This window comes from Solea solea, chromosome 9 (assembly GCF_958295425.1).
Source record: "Solea solea chromosome 9, fSolSol10.1, whole genome shotgun sequence".
In the NCBI taxonomy this organism is placed as follows: Eukaryota; Metazoa; Chordata; class Actinopteri; order Pleuronectiformes; family Soleidae; genus Solea; species Solea solea.
This window is the reverse complement of record NC_081142.1, coordinates 16,568,111-16,588,521: the sequence shown is the minus strand read 5'-3', so window position 1 is coordinate 16,588,521 and position 20,411 is coordinate 16,568,111. Positions and strand designations below refer to the sequence as shown.

The window sequence follows — 20,411 nt, the reverse complement described above, 5'->3', positions numbered from 1 at the left end:
GAGGGTTTCAGTGCGAGGCAGAGCATCGGCACACATGTCTACATGTGTTTATGTGTGGAACCAAGTGTGCAGTTATAGTGAGCATGCAGGACCAGATTGGTTGTGTGTGTGTGTGTGTGTGTGTGTGTGTCCACTGGCTAAATAAAACCTCCTGACAACTAAATAGACGTTTGACATTCATTGACAGTGGTTTCAGAAAAAAACAAAGATGTCTCTGCCAGAAAATCAGCCATGTTACCACAGAGTAATCAGTACCAAACCATGATTTGGCTGTTTTTGTTTTCTGGTTGAGAATAATCGGGAGGATTTTTATTGAAGTGGGCTATTTTGTCATCCGTTCCACAAAGATGGCACGGGAGTGGTGGTGGTGTTTTTTTGGTGGTGGGAGTCCTAATGCTTCCCAAATACCCAAACAAAAGGGCCTGTCTGTGAAGCAGAGAGCGTTTGAATCCATCTGCATTGAGCTGAACAGGCCTTCTGGCAAGGGAATACTTCAGGGGAAGAGCAGCAGTCTACTTTATGACTGTGCTGACGTCAATGGCATAATTCAAATACTTGCACAGAGCATGGTTCCAGCTTTCTGAACCTGCTCCCTCTCTCTCTCTCTGTGGCAAGCTGAAGCTAAAACCTGGCATGGAGCGGGACTCCATGAGAGCAAAATAATCAAACAACAACTGGAGTGGAGTTATGTAAGGCTTACATAGCACAAAACAACCACATGGTGTTCATCTGCTAGCCCTTCAGCCCTCACAGAGCCGACTGACAGATTGACACATCTTTGGACATTTGCTGGACGTTTACTTACAGACGGTGAATTATTATTTTAATATAGGCCTTTGAAACTTGAACTTAGTCAATGAGAAATAAGTTCCCTTTGCGAGAAGTGTTTCAGTATTTATAGTTTGGACTGTGTGATTGAAAAGGGAAGAAGAAAACCAAACATTATATGCCCTAAGCCATTTTCTGTGAAGAGTCATTCTCATTTATTAAAAAAGGGAAGTGACACTGATTTTGTGCAAAGACATGTGTGTGTCTGTGCATGCGTGCGTGCGCGCGTGCGTGTCGTGGTGGTGGTGAACAAACAGCAAAGCTTAAATTACCTGAATTACCAAATACACGTAACAAGTAAGAAAAACAACACACGAGACACTTTTGTACAGTGAAGACTTTCAAGTCCAGACACCAGATGTGGATGATTTTGTCTCGTGATTTACAATGAACCATTAGTCAGGATGACATAACTGGATGTCCAGACTCCACACAGGAGAGCAACATGGACATGCATTTTAAATGTGAAACGCATACATATACATTTTTGCAAGGCAGCTAACAAAACAACCACATATATACAACTGCAACAACCACACGACGAGCGCTCGGACATAACAGGGAATTCGGAAGACTCCAGTTCTGTTCCGACATGTGGTGCAATTCATTTTCTTACATTGGAGGAATAAACTTAGGCAGGAAGTTGAATTTAATCAACAACTGTTGTAGGATCTGCTTTGTATAAAAGTCTGCACAAAAACCTGCACTGACATTTGTAGTCATTTCGTTTCTGGTCGGCCTTGAGCTCGGTCCAAACAGTCGTCACTGAAAGGGCACAGAGATACTGCTGGAAGGTTTGTTTGCGAGCTGGAAAATGCAATTTCAAGAGAAACAGGATGAAAAAAAAAACGTTTTCATGTCCCATGAGCTGGAGTATTATATTCAAAAATTATACATCCATTATCTTGACCACTTTGAAGTCTGGAGGGGATGTGTAGCCACTCCCATTTGACTTTTGACCAGAGGTTACACCCTAAACAGCTGCTTATCACAGGGCCACCAATGCATGGACATGCATTCACACATGTCGTCAATTTAGAGTCTGCAATGAACCTAACCCCAATCTGCATGTCTTTGGACACAGGTAAAACATGTAAAGTCCACATATGACGGCTTGTTTGAACCAAGATCCTTCATGCTGTCATTCCCCAATGATATTTTCACATGATTCACTCAGAGTCTAGAACTTCTGTCTACATCGTCATCAACTCATGAGCAACTAATGACCACAAGTAACATATCCTGTGACTTCATCATGACTTAACCAACAACTACATCCGGCCTTTGTGTACATCCTCACAGATGTAGAAAAAACATATACATACTGTATGCCGTCATGCACATGCAAGCGGGTCTTTTCCCAAAACTCAGCTGATATCCTCTGGCAGGGAGTCACGAGTGTCTGTGCCAGCTGATGCAGAGAGCTGTGAGTAGGGTAAATACTTGGCACCGCGACGTGTTTATGACACTGGACATGAGTGAAGCCAGAGCCATGCCTGACATTTCTCGCCCCACTTTAACACTTGGATTACTTTCAATTAAACGATGAACTCACCACTACCATTATAGCAGCTCGTGATGGACTTTTATAATCAAATATTTTCCAGTGCTTGAGACACTGGGAGTTTTTTTTTTTGTGAGCTCACTTTCATAGAAATAAATTCCTTATTGCTGTTCACACACCGGTGGCTGTGCCTGGTTACTCTCAAAGTAAGAAACCTCAAACCCCTTTTAACCCCCGTGCTGGACGCCTGACTGACACTTAAGAGTTCAAGAGGGCAGCGGGATGGAGAAATGTGACCAGACTGGACAATCAGCTGGCACCCAAAAATACCAGTTTACACAACCTGGATACACACATACAGTTTGATTCTAGTTGTGCCGGTTATTAACATTCTGCCCAGCTTAGTAATTAGTAATGTCTGCAAACACAGCAGGTTAACTGTAAGTGTACTGGATGCGTTTATGATTATCGCCGTGTTTCCACTGAGTGGGACGGTTCGGTACGTGTTTTTTTAGCATTTCCATTGGGAATAATACCAAAATAACCAGCCACAAAGTGTCACTCCCTTGCGACTGCTGTTTGTTCAACGCCCGCAGTCTATTCTATATGATCCCTAATATCCTGCTGGTGCCTCTGTGTGTTTGTTTGTTTGTTTGTTTGTGTACAAGATTAATTTTTGGCTCCTCAAACCTCTGGTGTGTCATCAACCTTTTTGTGTAACAGCTTGTCACTAACTACATGTTTACTCTGCTAACTTAATCTTGATGAGTTCCTGCTACTAACGTTTCCCTGGAAATCCAAATCCAAACCACATTTTGTCCCAGAGTCATTTCTTAGTTTGCATTAGTACAACTATTGTTAAAACCAGCATTACGCTTGCAGAACATCAAACAAGCAGAAAAAGGTAGGCTTCTGTCACTTATGCCTCCCTGACATACAATAGTTAACAGATGTTCCAAACAAAGACCTTAGATCAACATAAGACTCTTTCACACCCTCAGACACTAGTGACACATCTGCGATCGTATCACTGGCAGCAAATGTTTGTTTGTTCTCATTTAGTCCAACTATGAAAATAAAAGCAAGTGAAGCAAAAACAGAAAAGTGCTAATAAGAGCAAGAGGGAGCTTCAAAGGACAAAGAGGGTTTAGCAACGGCACCGACACGCAAGCGTGTCTTTCCAACATAATAATGTGGTAATGGGCTGAACTCTTATGCAACAAATTTCCAGCATACAAATAAGCAAACACATCCCTCCCCCACTCAAGTGTTTCTCAGAAAAGACACAACATTTCTGGAAAGAGGCAAAGAACAGAGGAGCTTTTAAGTTTTGCATTTTATTAGAAATCAAGGCTCTGAACTGACAGAATTAAGGAAATAGATACAGATTACTACTACTGGAATGATTAGATGAGCAGTGTGTTGACAAAAATAGATTTGGGGGGAACAGTAAATCATTTATGTGCCTCTTGTTGCAGTTGTATTTTAATTTTTTTTTTCTGTCTGGAACGACGCTGTGTTTTCTTTTCAACAAACAGACAGAGCTCTGTCAAGATGCTGCGCGCATTCTTTGAATGTGAATGGGCCTCCCATTTTCCCTCTAATTCTCTCCAACCTCTACCACCCATCCTGACATTTTATTAACTTTTAACTGATTATAGTGAAAAATTGTCGATAATAAATTGATATTGAGCAATTTTGCTAAGACTGTAAACTCACACACTAAAATGTTTATCACTAAAATTGGTGTCATTGTGGTATTGATTGATGCTAAAGTGGTGCTGTACATTACAACCTGCTTATTAAAAATCACATTGTAGGGTTTGAGGGAGTTTCCAACTGTTTCCAACCATAGGGTGACTGTGCTGATATTTATTTAAACTGTTTTTTATAAAAGTGTCAGTGCATTTATTTGGTTTTAAGTCATTTCATCTGACAGAACATGTATGGGTGAGACTTTGGTAGAACGAGACATTTCATGTGATCTTTTGTCTCCTGAATATTCTCCTTCATGACTATTTTTCATGTCTATGTTATAATATAGAAGGAAACATGGAAGACAAACCAAACAGAGACAGTTGAATGTAATTAAAAGAATATTGGATCAAGGAGTAACTGAGCAGTGACCGCAAACCTCCTGAGCTCACTTGATCTTTCTGTGTCCAAAAAAAACCCCCTCACTGATTTTTCCCAACAACGTGGTCTCCACAACAAACAAAAACACGTCTCTCTTATCTCCACTGACGAGGTGGGGATGTGAGTAAGAGGGCTGAAATTACAGTCACCATACACTGTGACACGTTCGCAGACAAACGCTGACTGTGGCCTGTGTGACACAGAAGCCCCGGGGTAGAAAATATTATTCATGACGTCAGCTTGTCTCCAAGAGTCCGATAATATAAACAACGGCCAGATCTGAGCCGAGAGGGAACGCGGGCGGTTTAGAGGAGGGCCGCGATATTCCTCGTCTCCTCTCTGAGAGCAAACATATAGCTGTCCACATCTGTCACACACACACACACACACACACGGAGAGATGACAGGTCTCACTTACATACAGTACATAAACAAGTAGACTTCACCTGATGACGCAAGGTGCTGTTTAGGCAAAAAAAAAATAGAGAGGATTTTGTAAACCAACACACACTTGTGGACGTGAGCATTTGTCAAAGTCGCCCGGCTTGGATACACATGACGTTTTCAAAGTGTCAAATCAGTGTTACTGGCAGCAAGTGCTCAATGTAGAGTCGATGTAAAATAGCCAGTGGAAAGAGCGGACAGTTTGTGGTCGAATACTGAGAGAGGTCTGCAGACAAGTAAGGAGACATCACAGCTTCTTTTAGTGCATTCAAAGAACATCACAAAACAAGCAATCAATGAGCACAGTGTTTAAACCTGTACATAATGGCACCTGAACTTTACTGGCTCTATACAGACCTTCATTTATCAAATACTGAAGACAGAAAGCATATAAACGATAAAGATATCCTATACATCTACTTAACATCATAAGGTTTGAGAGTTTACGATTATTATACAGTGAATACCAAGCTGTTCCACCACGACCAAGCAGTGAGTCTTTTAATTCAGTTTGTCCTGTGTCTTTAAATAAAGCTGGGAGTCAAATAGCATCTGGTTCTCTGTTTACATGGAGACGAGGATGATGCTTCCACTCGGGCACATTAAGTCCACTCGGGGTGTTTGAGCACAGCTTCAAAAACTAAATAAAAAACCAAAACAAATAAATAAAGACAGGCAAAACGCACAGGCGACTTCTGTCAAGCTAAGTAATAAACCCTCACAGAGGAACATTTTTAGGACGTATTCCACCGTGCCACAGCTCCGGCCAAAAATGAGGATTTAACAAAAAAGAGGAATTAAATGAAAGTGGTCTGACTATCGTGACAAACAAGTGAAATCATCAAATCAGCTTCCAGGACTATTGAAAGCAGATTTATGGAAAATGCCACAACATAAATACAGTATTCATTACCATAGTGTGATGGAAATCTTGGTTTATTAAAAAAATAAATCTGTTTGGGAATGAACCACATTCCAGTTTGGCACAGCAGCCCCCGGCCTTTATCTCAGGGTCAAGAGGAGGGAGCGTTTCTTTGAGGAACTCACGGAAAACAAGCTTCAGTTTTTATCATAGTTTATCACTGTTACTGTACCAGTTTCAAAGAAAAGGCATTGGCACGTATAATATATATACAAAACAATATGCTAATCTTTTTTAGCATCATTTGCAATCGACGGCGCGTTTATTTATTCTGTTCAAACGTGGACAATAGGAGAGAGGGAGTTTCTGCACCGACTATAAAAATAATTCTTAACTTGTAACTCTTAGTGAGCCATTATGGAATTCTCTACGCGTGTTTGTCTCTCATGCGTCAAACAAATGTGGCCATTCACTATTCACACTCCCAATTTGCTGATGTCCAATTAGTCCTGCACTTTGCAGCATTGTGCCAACGTGTGTGGAGGAGTTATCCGAGGACACGGCCGTGAGTGGACCATTGTCCTGATTCAAACCTCTAATCAGTGAAAAGCAAAAAAAAACACAAATTGTCCTTTTGACTGTGACTGCACATTATGACAAGGGTGTGAGAAAGACAGATGAGGACTCAATGGAAAGCTGGAGAGGAGGAGAATGCAGGAGGCCGGGTCAAGCACCCTGGACACAACTACAGTCTCCTTAATGAGTCTTGACACTGTGCCTCTCCTGAACAAGACAGATTGCTGCCCATGCAGAAACAGGCAAATACTGACACCTGCTATTTAGTACAGTGAAGAAGCCGTATGCCAGACATGCTTAGGAGACTGGGACGGAGACACATTTTGTGTTTAAAGAGATGTTCGTTCACGTCAAAGCCCAAAACAATGTCCAGATTACGCCAGAAAATACACAGAACATGCTGAAGTCCAGGGAAACACACCAGACTTATTCTACTCAAACTGCGAACAACAGAAATGTGTTACTGTGCCGGTTTGTAACTTTAATTGGGGAGAAAAAAAAACAACAACAAAACTAAAGCCATGTTTGATCAGCCTAACAGCCGTTTTAAAATACACAGACACACTGTACACAGAAACACAAGACACAGAACAGAGCAGGGGAACAGTGCACCTCCCTTTAGATACATACTGTATACACACACAGCCAAACAGTACAGTACCATTAATGAAAACAATACACACAAAATTAATTTTGTTGTTTTTTTTCAGGGAGAGAAAGACTGCACGTAAAGGTTTCTTCTCCCTCCACTTCATTGTCTATTGACTATACATCACTCACTGTGGACCAGGACATGATTCTGTACACTCTGTACTCTACAGTATGAGTCACATTCAAAAACAAAGCAACTAAGTACACCAACAGTGTTTCCACTGCTCCACCGCTCTAATGTCTAATGTTAGCCAAATTACTTTCTATATTGGAGCAATTCTCGACCACACCTACAGTACTACACTGAGACGTGATCACCTACAAGAGCCTCAGTGGGTTTTCTAATAATTAATACGGACACTATGATCAAAGATGTAATCTAGTCTGTACAAACGCATTAAAAAAAAGAAAGAATAAAACAGTATCAAATTCCCATTAAATCTAAAGAAAATAAATAACTGTTGAAGAATCCACAGAACCAAAAAATACATGATACTTTTTCGTTTTTTTCTAAACTAAAACACAACGTGCAAAATAAGAGGCGTACAGTAAGCAGCTACATCAGCTTAACAGCTCATAGTGAGCATAGTGAAAGCAGATTTATGGAAAATGCCACAACAGGAATACAGTATTCATTAACATAGTGTGATGGAAATCTTGAGTTATTAAAAAAATTAATCAAGAACTGTTTGGAAATTAACCACATTCCAGTTCCAGGGAGCGTTTCTTCGAGGAACTCACGGAAAACGAGCTTCAGCTTAACAGCTCATAGTGACGGTGTCAAGTATTATTACAACCATATATGTATGAGTATAATAGTAATAATAACAATACTAAACACTGTTCATGGTATTGTGTCTCAACAGGTTACATTAAGTGTTACATTATTAAAATAGCCACAAAAAAACACAAGAGCAGATGCCCGGATCTGACAACTCAACACATGCAACCACAAACAGCCAGTCAAACAAAATCATGCGAGCGTTGTATTAGTATTAGTGACAGTGTTTTCATGCTGAGGTCTGTGACGCAGGTCAGACCCCGTCTGCTCTTTGTCTCCCTGTTACGTCAGAGGAACTCATTTGTCCCTGCAAAAAACGATGGATGAGCCGCTGTAGAAAAACAAAACAAAACAAAACAAAACAAGGCCTGTGGGGATTGTTTAACACCTGGACCAGTGTGTGTTTTTCTGTGTGTGTGTGGCAGTGGTGGTGGTGGTGGGCTCTCTGTTGTCCCACAGCCCTGTTTCCTCATAAGTGTCACAATCCTGCCCAGCATGCACTTCCCCTGTCGCACACACACAAACTCATTCAGATAATATTCACACTTGTGTATTCACATGTTCTATGTATCTATGTTCTAATCTCTAAAATAAAGACATCCTGGGATGTCAGGCTTTGAGAGAAGCATCTCATATAAACACTGTCCCTCAAGTATAACCCAGAACAACAACAGCATCGGGGACACAAGTGAGCACATTAACGTTAACAGAGCGACAAGTGGAAATCATTTAAGTCTGTGCCACTCCTTTTAATTTAACTCTCAAACACCCATTCATAAATGTAAGTGTCGAGCTGGAACCTTCTTGAACCAGCACATCACACCCAGAAGTCAACGGAGAATTCTAAATACAGCCCTTAAACACATCTGTATCAGACAGAGAGTAAATTAAAACTCACTGGAGGTTTTTTTTGTGTGACATTGGATTCTACCTAACACAGACTTACTGATTATAAATCCCTCACCATTACAGTAGTCACACAAAATAAAGTGTGAATATAGTTTAAATTGCCTCGCAGCATAATGATTCTGGGTTTGATGTTACATGAGTATACTATAGTGCAATATAATAAAGTAAATGCAATATTATACAGTATAATAAATAGTGAAATGCATAAATCCTCCATTGAAACTATACAATATAACCATAACTCTACTTTATAAAACAGCACAACATTGTGTAGTAATATTATAACGCGTGAATCGTTTTCCCGCATGCGATTGCAAAGGTAAATATTTGATTATGCAAAGGAACAATTTGACTATGGGGTTGTTGCTTTTTAAAGGCTTACAGAACAATCATTGGCAACACTGCACATTACAGTACATTAACAACATGGCCATTTACTATTATCAAGCTATGACCTGGATATTACTTTGCAAATAACATGGTATTCATGTAATATTGCTTTAATATCAAGCTGGAAAATGCAGCAGAAATAAGACAGTATTACAAAGTTACTTTGTTTTTCTTTCTTTCTACTACTATTACCATTGTTAATGTACTGTACTATCAAATAAAAAAAGTGTTTTTAGTGTTTTATTATATATTATGGTTCACCATTGTTAAAGTGTGTATTCATTAGTTCTTAAACTTAAATGTTGCCTCAGATGTTCATAAATAACTTACTTTGAGGCTGTAGAGTTGATTTATACATAGTATTTTTGGGGTCTGCACAGTAACCGGACTGCTTTGCTTGTCTTGTGGCAGCCCCATGTGAGGGCATCAAGGTATAGCCCTGTGCGGGAAGCAGTAAAGAGGGCAGGTAACACAAGACGCCCAGCGACAGAAATACCGGGACCTATTAGCTACTGACACACGGGGAAACAAGGCCAAGAATACGTGTTTCTGGAAACATGGACACCTGACGGAGAAAGAGGAGAAGTGGAGAAGCCGGAGTTAAGTGGACTTGTAAAGACCAGACTGAGCTTCGACCACATTAGAACGAGAGTTACCAGGAAAGGGAGGGGAGCCGTTGTCACGGCAACAGCTTGTGTTGGCATTTTGCGGACGTGTGAGCCGAGCGGCAGACTGATATGCTGACAGATACTGTATCTGTGACACTTAGACATGCATAGCCCAGTCACACCATCCCATATTAAGCTAATGCCACACATTAAGAGCACAGAGCTGCCGCTTGTCCAGCATTACCTCACCGGCCCAAGACGGTTTGTACCGGCAGAGACGGAGGGAGAGCGGACGAGATCCCGTTCTCTTGGCCAACAATGACACCAAGTGACCCAAAGAATGCACTCGTAAAATAATCCATCAAATTCTGTCAGACTGACTGACTAAATGATGTGGTGTTTGTACAGGTTTTAAATGAACGGCATCACTGCAAAAACCCCCTGTGTCACAAACCTTTTAACATCAGTTTGTATATCAGTATATCAGTGCGAATATACGGTTAGATGGAAACACTGGTCGCCCCGACAGATCTCCGTCTCTATTTGGAGACGAGGCTACGTCAGTGAGAAGCAGCAGACAGGTGCACCGCTGTGGAAGAGTTATTGCTACTCAAGCCTCAGACTTTAGTTGGGCAGGAGGAGGGGGCGTGTGTGTCACATTACAACCTATTATGAGATCTTGGGGTGTGTGTGGGGGGGATTAACAAATACATATACAGTACAGCTTCTGTATAGCTGTATACTGTAGCTTATGATTTAATTTGCAAAGTTTTGGGGTTAAAAAAGGCAAAATTGAATTGAAATAATTGTAGAAAGTCCACAATATTTAATCTCTGCAAAACCAGCCTGATAAAATGCCCTCTTTCCTGTTTTTCCCCCGTGTCTGTATCTTCTCTCGAACCTTCTAGCTTCCAGTATTCTTCCTCCCCTCCCGAGGACATCCCTTATCTCTGCTGCCCTCTCACCTCATCCTTCCTCATCTCCTCATATCATCCCTCCTACTGCTCTGCCTCTCCTGTCCTTCTCTCTGCGACCTCCTCAGTGCATTCCTGCACACACTGGACCAAGTACTTGAGTGAAGGGAAGTCTAGCACGTTTTCAAATGAAATAAATACCATTCATGTAGGGATTGATGAGGTATGCATGATGCATTGCCCTTTACTCTCCTCTACAAGTTCCTGCAGGTAGACAGAGGAGTCCAGCAGACACTAATCGCCTACATCTTTCTGTGACTCTATTCAATATACTCGTTCTTAACTGAAGCCCAGTGTAACATGAAGAAACTGGGGATGCAACACTGTTTAAGATTCTTAAAAATTGAGCTTAATATGGTAAGGTATACATCTGTTCATATTTTAAAGTCTAACGTGCAACATTCAGGTGGCATTTGGCAGAAAATTAGGATAAAATAACCCAAATAAATAAATGAAAAGTCAAAAATCACCCCCCAATTGTATGAATTATTTCAGACATAAAAACACAAAAACATGAGCATTAACCCACCGTAACAAATGACAAAAAACTGGATTCTTGATTTAAAGGAAAACACAGAGTCCTCTGGCAGTGCCTCTGTTTTCATCTTAGAATCTGGACGAGTTGAGAGGCTTCCGTCAGAAGAGCTCTGGGTACAAACAGGAATATAAAAGGTTGCCAGTAAACGGAGGAGCCAGACCATCAAGTGGGTTTTTTAAGCAATTAAAAGGACCTTCAAATCAATTCTAAAATGAACTGGGACCCAGTGTTCCCAGAAGAACCGAAGCCTGGTTACTGGCCGCAGCTCGCCATGACAACAGGGGCGACAGTCGCTTGGTGGAAGAGCGAGTCGCCTTTCAACTGGATGGTTGTGGGTTAGAGTCCCAGCTCCACTTGTCTACATGCCCATGTGAGAAAATGTATTAAAGTGTGAGCGTGCTGGGTGCAAATGGGTGAATGGCAAAAAAGTGTAGTGTGAAGCAGCTCTGAGCGGTCATCGGGACATAAAAACAGACCATTAACCATTTACAACACCACCAGCGAGTTAGGCTCTGAATTAAAAAAAGACGCCATGCAGACAGAAGAGACGGTGACATGGTCCTGTGGTCTTGGAGAAGACTTTATATGGAGTCATTTCACAAAGCAACTCAGGGAGGATGTGACATGTACGCTGTATCAAACACTGTGTGACACTTCCCACATCTATTGCACTCTTTGTGCACAATCGCGCATGCACAGAACAACGCCAGAGCTTATGCTAGCTTGCTAAATCCTAAATCCATCCTGTGGCCAAGTGGAAAGGGAACTTGGCTTGTAACCGGAAGGTCGCCGGTTCAGGTCGAAAGGGCTGGGGTACCCCTGAGCAAGGTACCCAACCCCCATTGCTCCCCGGGCGCTACTCAGTGTGGCAGCCCACTACTCTTAATTCTAGGATGGGTCAAAATGCAGAGAGGATTAATAAAGTATGTAAAATTATAAAAATTTAAATAAATCCAACAAGACCGTTGCAGCAACGTTGTGACAGAAAAGGTGCCAACAACAGGTGTTGGTTGCAAACGAACAACGTTTTTTTGGGGAAAAGCTACTGCCAAGAAAAAGTCTGATGCAGAGTGATCCAAGAGTGAACATCGGTGGCGCTGTTTCTACTGGACCGGTAGGTCAACTTTATGTCTTTGTGATCTTTTTAGGGTATATGTTGTTTTTAGTCATCAAGTCATCAAGTATACAAAAAATATCTGCATCACTGACAAGTATTGAAAGTTACTGACACTTCGGAGGAAAGGCTTGGACTTTTGAATTCAAAATGTAGCCTGCTTGAACTTTTTTTTTTCCCAGGATCTCCAACCCTACCTTTCATGTAGCGCCATGCAGTGTAGAACATATTGACACGTGTCGTGTGCTGGCCATAACTGCCTAGCGGCTGCTTCTAGGTCTCACACTGTCGGCGGAGGTGCAGCTAAAAAACACTCATTGTTTGGTGTTGACCAAACAACACTTTCTTATCTGGAAAATGTCACAGAGGAGGAGGAGGAGGGAGGAGGAGGAGGAGGAGGAGGAGGATGGGGGTGGGCTGTCCACCTTGTGCAAAAACACACACACAATGGAAAGGCACAATGGGATTTAAAAAGCCAACTCTTTGACACCTTTCCACACTGCCCCACAGCCAAGTGCGCACACACACACACACGTGTATGTGAAGAAGGTCGGGGAGTTCAAGAGCCCTTTGCCTCACATATATCCAGTATGACAGCGTTTCATCACAGAGGTCGACCTGACCAGGAAGTAAGGTCGTACCTCTGTGAGGTTCTCACAGCTCCACGCTTCACAAATGGCACTGAATATTTCCTGGCTCCGTTGTGACGCCACAACACAGAACAGCTGCTCTGGGTCGGCGGCTCGCTATTATGTGGACATTTTCAGCACATGTGCGCGCAGACCTCGCTCACCTGTTTGTGACTGTGACGACGACGCATCTGCGGGGAACAATGAGCCCCGGCCTTTTAGAGTTCTCATTGTTGCTCTGTGATCGGTGATCGGGTCTATAACACGCATGCAGCGCTGCCACGTGTGTGTCTGACAACTGTTAGAGGAGCAGTTAGGGGATTTTCAGGGGAGAATGAATCACTTTTCAATAGTCTGTAGATTCATCTACCTCAGCCTTTGTGTGTTGCAGTTCTCCTCCCAAGCACAAGAATAAGAATACAATATAGATTTGACAACATTACAGTGTGTGCTCAAAGCACACACACTGCTCTATATACATTTACGTGAACCACCCAGTACTCTACGTTATGGGTGGGACCGGAGACACGGATGATATTACATAACACAATGTAAACACAGGCCCACGCTGCACTACACCCCACCTATTTCTCTATTCCTGATTTTGACGACCATGTGTGAAAATGTTGTGAGGTTCAAACAACCAATAACTGCATAATAAAGATAAATACAAATGAACATGCAGTTGGTGGATGGTGTACAATGTTTCTGTTATTCACTATGCTTGCCTTTTTTTCGTTTTTTTTTTTTAAAAGTTCAAACTAAATGCACGCATCCCTCCCAGACGTATGTCATAAGAACTAAAATCCCATCCAAGCTTTTGTGCGTTCTGGTTATTTGTGGGAATCTGCTGTTGCTTAAACCTTGATGTTATAAAAAGCCTGTTTGTCATTGCTGTTCTCATGCAATACATGCTTTTCCAATTTTTAAACTCTGGTTTAAATTGGACGTCACTGTCAGACACTGACACATAACAAAGTTTTGCTATGTTGCTGCAGTCAAACTGATCCTTCAGCTCTCGTCAGGCAGCTGGCTGTACAGTGGTGAAGCGAAAAGCACAAGAGGAGAACTTAAAGATTAGTCCGAAGGGCTGTGAAGCAATCTTAATATTGGGGGAAAAAGTGAATAAGATTTCTTTGCATAAATGGTTTTCACAATATATAGTTTTGAATTATTATTTCTTTGTCTCTCGTTCTTCTTTGGTCTGAGAGAAAGAGTTTCACCTGTGAGACTGCTGAGTAAATTGGTATTTACGTATTATATCAGTGTGTCAGCATGTGCATATTTGTGCAGTGAGTGGGGCACAGACAATAGGCCTTTGTCTCTCTATATCCTATTTTTCTCAGTCACACACACACAGACACACAGACCTCAGCTACACACTTCCGTCAAGTTACAACAGTTCAGAGACAGCAAAACAGGAACAGTTTGATCTTCTCTTCCTGCCTCACACTTCCTGCCTCCTCCTCCAGCTCTGATAGATGGAGAGACGCTAATGGTTTCATTCAAAGCAAAAGTAAAGGGGGAATGAAAAGAAAACGTCACTAAAGTGAATAAGAGTGTGAGATACAGGCAGCTGTGGCTGGCACCAAGTGTGTGTGCGTGTGTGAGTGTGGCAAGTGAGGATGTGGTCGGAGATCATGGGAAGAGTTGGACTGCAAGAGCTGTGACAGGTGTCAACTACCAGGCCACAAAGATTGTATACAAATCAGTCACAAGTCAAATATTTATAATCACACATATAGCCAACTTTAAAATATAACATCCTATAGCATTCAATTTCAGATGTTGGTGGTTATCAGGTCCTATATATGTATATATATATGTTCAGATGTTGGGATGTTTTCATGTCAGAAGAAAGATACCATTTGTACGAATGGTGCAGCAGATCTTGATTACATGGATTTAAATCCATAAACCTTCAGATTATTGCTGCATGCAAACATGCTGCATTGGCAGGAGCTCACGTCCCAACACAGCTGTGACTGAAGTTGATTTTGCAAAGTGAAAGACGTTGTAATCACGTGTGTTTGGACACTTTTATAAGGAGACGTGTGATGGTTCTTGTGCAGCAGGTGTTTGAGCTTCACAGTGTGACGTAGTTAATGAGAAAAATAACAACGTCACAGGCATTTTGCTTGTTTGTTTATTTATTTTTGGGTATTGTTTCTTAAAAAAAGAGTTTATACAGCATCTTCAAATAAATATGTCGGTAAGCTGGTGTTAGATTGGAGTTGATCCTTCAAAAAGTGAAAACCCCCTGGTCTATGCTGTAGTGTACACACATTACAAATAAGATGGGCCAACATGTCCATACATATATGCACTTATTTGATAAAATATCAAATAACAAGGACAACATCTTCTCTTTTGTATGAGAGTGGACCACTTTTTCGAGTCCAAAATAAAGAAGATTAATCTTTTGTCAAAACAACAGTCCAGAAAACAGACTATTTTACAAGTTTAATATGAATGGAATGCTTTAATTGAATTTTCTACTAATTATTTTCTTTAAAATGTATATATATATATATATATATATATATATATATATACATTAAAAACAAAAATATTTATTGAATAATTTCAGTTAAAATAAGAAATATTAGTGTCTAGATTACACTAATCTAGATTACACTAATCATTTTTTGAAACTGATATGTATGAGTCATGCAGTAAACAAATACTATTAATGAATACTATAAATTTTAACAATACTAAGAGGAATAAAAGTTAACAGTGACTAAAACAACAACTAATTCTGATAAGCAAAGACACACTACGCTAAATAAAAATGAAAATGAAAAACCTTATTTCACGTCAGTACTTAGTCAGGGTTCTGACGTACTATGTTACACATAATTTGGAGAAAACCGTATTTGCCCTCATACTGAAACATCTAGTTGCACCTTATGGAGTAGGTTTTACGAGACACACATGCAATTATTTCCTAAACTCGAACACACACACGCGCACACATACACACACACAAACACCTGACGAGCTGCGGTTCTGAAGAAGGAAGTGAAAACTCAGTCCATCTGCTTTGACAGGAAGTCAACAGAAGCCACATACAGGCATGCTGACGTCAATCAGAGCCACAGGAACACCTCCCTACAGCGCGTGCACACACACACACACACACACACACACAGTGAAACACACTCACTCAAACACACACACACTTGCATTACTCACAACGATGTGTATCAGAAATGATAAACACTAAGTCAGTCGTCCAAAATTGCAAAACAGTACAAAGGGAAAATAAATGAAATATATCACACACTGAAATACTACATTACATAGTCAGCTGTGTGATGATTGTATTCACACACACACACACACAAATAATACAATATAATTGTAAAGTTGACTTAAACCGTATCCTTAATAGGTTAACTAGGTCAAAACAGTCAAATAAACTATAATATTTAGATTATCTGTGAAGAGCACGGTGGAGAGTATAGGAATTGCGTGGGTGTTATTTTTGCTAGTTATTAGTTTAAAAACATTTGACTACGTGTGAAACATGTTGGTTAATATATGGCAACATGTTCACTCTTCTAAGAGTCTTTGTTGTTCATTTCTGTCGTCTCTTCCCCGAACATGCCACTGTTTTCTGCGTGCGGTCTAGAGAATGTGGGAACATCTGCCCACAGATGTGCAGTCAAAGATATGAATACACAGAATACATGTTCAGCTAAATGTTTTCGCAATGTTTTATTACCCAAAAACAGTGTGAAAGTGATGTTTTCAGTAAAAACACAAAACTATTTTTGTTTCTACTTGTTGCCTTTTCATGCTTGGCTGTTACAGTGATGAATTCAAACATCAATAATAAAAACAAAACTTAAAAAGTTCCCTGTTTTGTTATTACAGTTTTGTTTGTTTAATGCATGCTGTGATTTGATGCAATACAAATAGATTAATTTGACTTAACCCCTTTATGCCTAAAATGATTTACAATTATATACGTACATACATAGCCACTTTATCCTCCACATGAGGGCCGCAGGGGGGGCGCTGTGCCAATCCCAGCTGACATAAGGCTATAGGCGGGGTCACACCCTAGACAGATTGCCATCAAACATCCACTCTCACACTCACACCTATGGTCAATTTAGAGCGTCCAGTTTACCTTATCCCCATACTGCATGTTTTTGGACCGTGGGAGGAAGTGGGAGTACCCGGAGAAAACACACACACACACACACAGGGAGAACATGCAAACTCCATGCAGAAAGGCCCTTGTTCCAACCGGGGGAACGAGGGTCGCAAACCCGAGTCTTCTTGCTGCACAGGCAATAGTGCTAACCACTATTGTCAATTTGAATATAGCACACACAATAGATTAGCAACACGCACCCCTCGGAGCCCCACCACGCTCTGTCCTCTCCCCCCTGGCCCGAGCCATGGACTCCCCCGCCTGGACACAAGTGCCCCGATATCATTCATATACAGCCATTACTCCCGAATGTAGCCGAAACGCGACAAACCGAAATCTGCAAATAACCTCCACAGTTTTGGCCACATGTCGCCTTTTCCAATATATCAGCAGTAGAAACAACCGATGAGCTGGTGTGTATTTTTTATTTTTTTTTGTCTTAGCAGCCAAAATCAACCGGGTGTAGTTTACACGCCGACTGCTAGATGGCGGCCAAGTGCTTCCAACACGATCCTTGGTATGAGTGGAATATGCATGAACCAGCATGAGTGGGATACATACGCCACCTTGGCTGCATTCAGACAGGAAGTGGATTGAATTCCAAAAAATGAATAAATGTGCTAGAGCAGATTCCTTTACTCTCTTTATTTAACTGAGTTCTATATGATTCTGCATCAGAAGTGCTCAGAACTGTTTCTTCAGCACGTCCATAAGTATACATCAAAACACACAGAAATTGAAATTAGTATTAAAGTGATGGTAAAACAATCTATAACTGTAATATGACGGGAGAAGACAAGAGCAATTTGCTTTTACGCCTGAAAGACTTACTTTATTGGACCATATGCTGTCTATTGTGTGCGTGTGACTGTGTGTGTGTGGGGACGTGTGCACGCCTTAGATGAGATTGTGTCTGAATCAGCAGTTGAGTTGTGTGTGAATGAGCTTCGGTTGTGTTTGAACGAGGCTAATGAGCTTGATGACATAACAGTCTGGGCTGCAACCATAGAGGTGAAGAGAGACGGTGGGAAAAGAAAAGTGAACGCCGTCACGTACACAAGTTCATGAGGACTAAACATGGGAGAGGAGTACAGCGGGGAGGCCCGGGAATAGCGACAACAAGGATACATATCATGTTTACACCAAAAACAGTTTTATAGATGTCAGACATGTACACAGGACATCCCAAGTCAGACTCTTACCTGGGAGACAAACTCTGGTGATTGGAGGTTGAGTTGCTGCGGGAGATCTTCTGAAATAAGGAGAAAAGAGACAATGGTTGTAAAATGAACAATATCCTATAGAAATATAGCACATTCTTAAAAGTAACAGTTCAAAGGTGTTTTTTTCCCCCAAAATATGAAGTAGGAAATGTTTTCCACACAAACTATTCTCTATAATAGTAATCATCAATTTATTAGTCACCAGGTTCTTTCTAGTACAAGTACATTTGTCGTACTGTTAATGCTCCCCAGCCTCCACTCACATTGACATGAACGTTTCTTTTAACTCAGAAGTCAATAAATGTTGTGTATCTACAGCTTTGTTGGAGGCACATGACTTCAGGGCACAGTCTGCTCCAGGACAAAGTTCTGTTGTTTTACAACATTGAATTAATCAAGTATTTAATGTGGATTTCATCATCCTGAAACTTCCAGAAAAGGTTATTTTCTTTGATAAATTCTAAGAGATAATCTTTTTTTTCTCCCTCTCCAGGTCACCACAGTAAATCACCTGCAATAATACACATATCTAATTTGATTTTGTTACACCGGATGCTCTTCCTGACAAAACCCTTCCATTGCACTGGATGTGCCGCCCCTTGGATGGGTTCAGTTTACAGTGTCCAGTTAACCCAATCAAGGTTTACACTGGGTCCCGGTGGGCCGTTGACCCAATGTGGGCCGGGCCGGTCCGATATGTTTGTTTTTTTTTCTCTCTCTCATGAATAAGGTGAGGAGTGGAGCTGGCTGTCTGCGGACGAGGAAGTAGGGCAATATATACGTGCACATACACGTATATGAGAATGCGTATATACTCTGACCTGTAATTCATGTCTTAGACTTTTTCACACAGCTATAGATAAATATATTTTTTCAATTCTCTATTCATGGTTTCATAATGACTGAGTCACCGCTAAAACAAATGACTTTCAGCTCTAATGCTGCTACTGTCTGTAATATGTTTCTATTTAGATTATTTGTCAGATTATTTTCTGGTTTTAACTAATGCTGGGCTTACACCAAAAGGTTTTCACAGACTAAAAACTGAAAGGGTTCTTCCTGTTAGTCTCGTCCCACTCCTAGTCATGACATAACTTCTGTTGTAGTTGGACACTATAATGAATAAAGACTGATTGATTGATTGCTATAGCTGTCAATTTTAGTCCTTGAGTTCATAGTTACGTGCTTTATTTGTTAACTGCTATCAAGGAATATGATTCTCCTTTGCAGTATGCATGAGAGGAGATGCTGCGAGATTTGTGGACGTCTATGTAGTGTCTGCTGATAATGTAGTGGACAGAAAATGCCAGGGCTGAATTTTTGTCCCAGTCCACTCTTGGGTACCCCAACCCTTAACCTGTTGGGATTCTAACCAGCAACCATCCGGTTACAAGCAAAGTGGCCTTTCCACTTGGCCATGGGCTCCTCAAATATTATGAGATATTAAAATGTGAAAATATTTCAAATCCACAAAATATTACAGACCTCGTAGCATCTTAAAGAAATGACGCACATATACACACACAAGGTATTTATGGTCTCTATTCTGTTGTAGTGCTCTTGACCACCCTGGTGTGACAGAAAACACCTTACACTGGAAGAAGTTTAGAATCACTGATAGACACACTAGGAAGTTCTCATGAAGAGATTTCTTACTGAAGAAGTTGTTGACAGTTTTGAGGAGGAAGTGTGTGTGTGCTGCTTCAGCTGTTGCAGCGCCTCAGTCTTTTTAAAGGCCAACACCGCCATCTTGTGGTCAAATACAGTACTGCAGTCAGACTATTCAAAAGCACTGAGTCAGGGTGACGTCAATTTGAGACTCCCTCATGATCTGTAATAAATGTCTTCTCATAAAATGTCGAGTAAACCGGCAAACTATATCAGAATGGTTTTCTTGCTGCAGTAGCACTTACTTGCTGGAGGCACACTGGACGTTGGTCAACACCGTGAAGTTATTCCTTACACTTCGAAGGCTCGCCAGAACCTGGAGAGGCAAAGACATGGACAGTTATTGGGTTTTATTGTCCCATAAAATCATTTATCATGTTCTGATATGAATTATGAAGTTTTCATCAC

General features: G+C 41.0%; 1 protein-coding gene across 4 annotated transcripts in view; it reads right to left on the bottom strand.

Annotated features, from left to right (window-relative positions):
• Positions 1-20,411, bottom strand: part of pde4ba (phosphodiesterase 4B, cAMP-specific a) — a 144,382-nt gene that overhangs the window by 29,949 nt on the left and 94,022 nt on the right. For all 4 annotated transcript variants that reach the window (XM_058638225.1, XM_058638226.1, XM_058638227.1 and 1 more), the window contains 2 exons: positions 20,249-20,319; positions 18,315-18,364 (listed from right to left, as the gene is read on the bottom strand). In XM_058638225.1, coding sequence (XP_058494208.1) covers positions 18,315-18,364; positions 20,249-20,319 — 121 coding nt within the window. The remainder of the gene's footprint in view (positions 1-18,314; positions 18,365-20,248; positions 20,320-20,411) is intronic.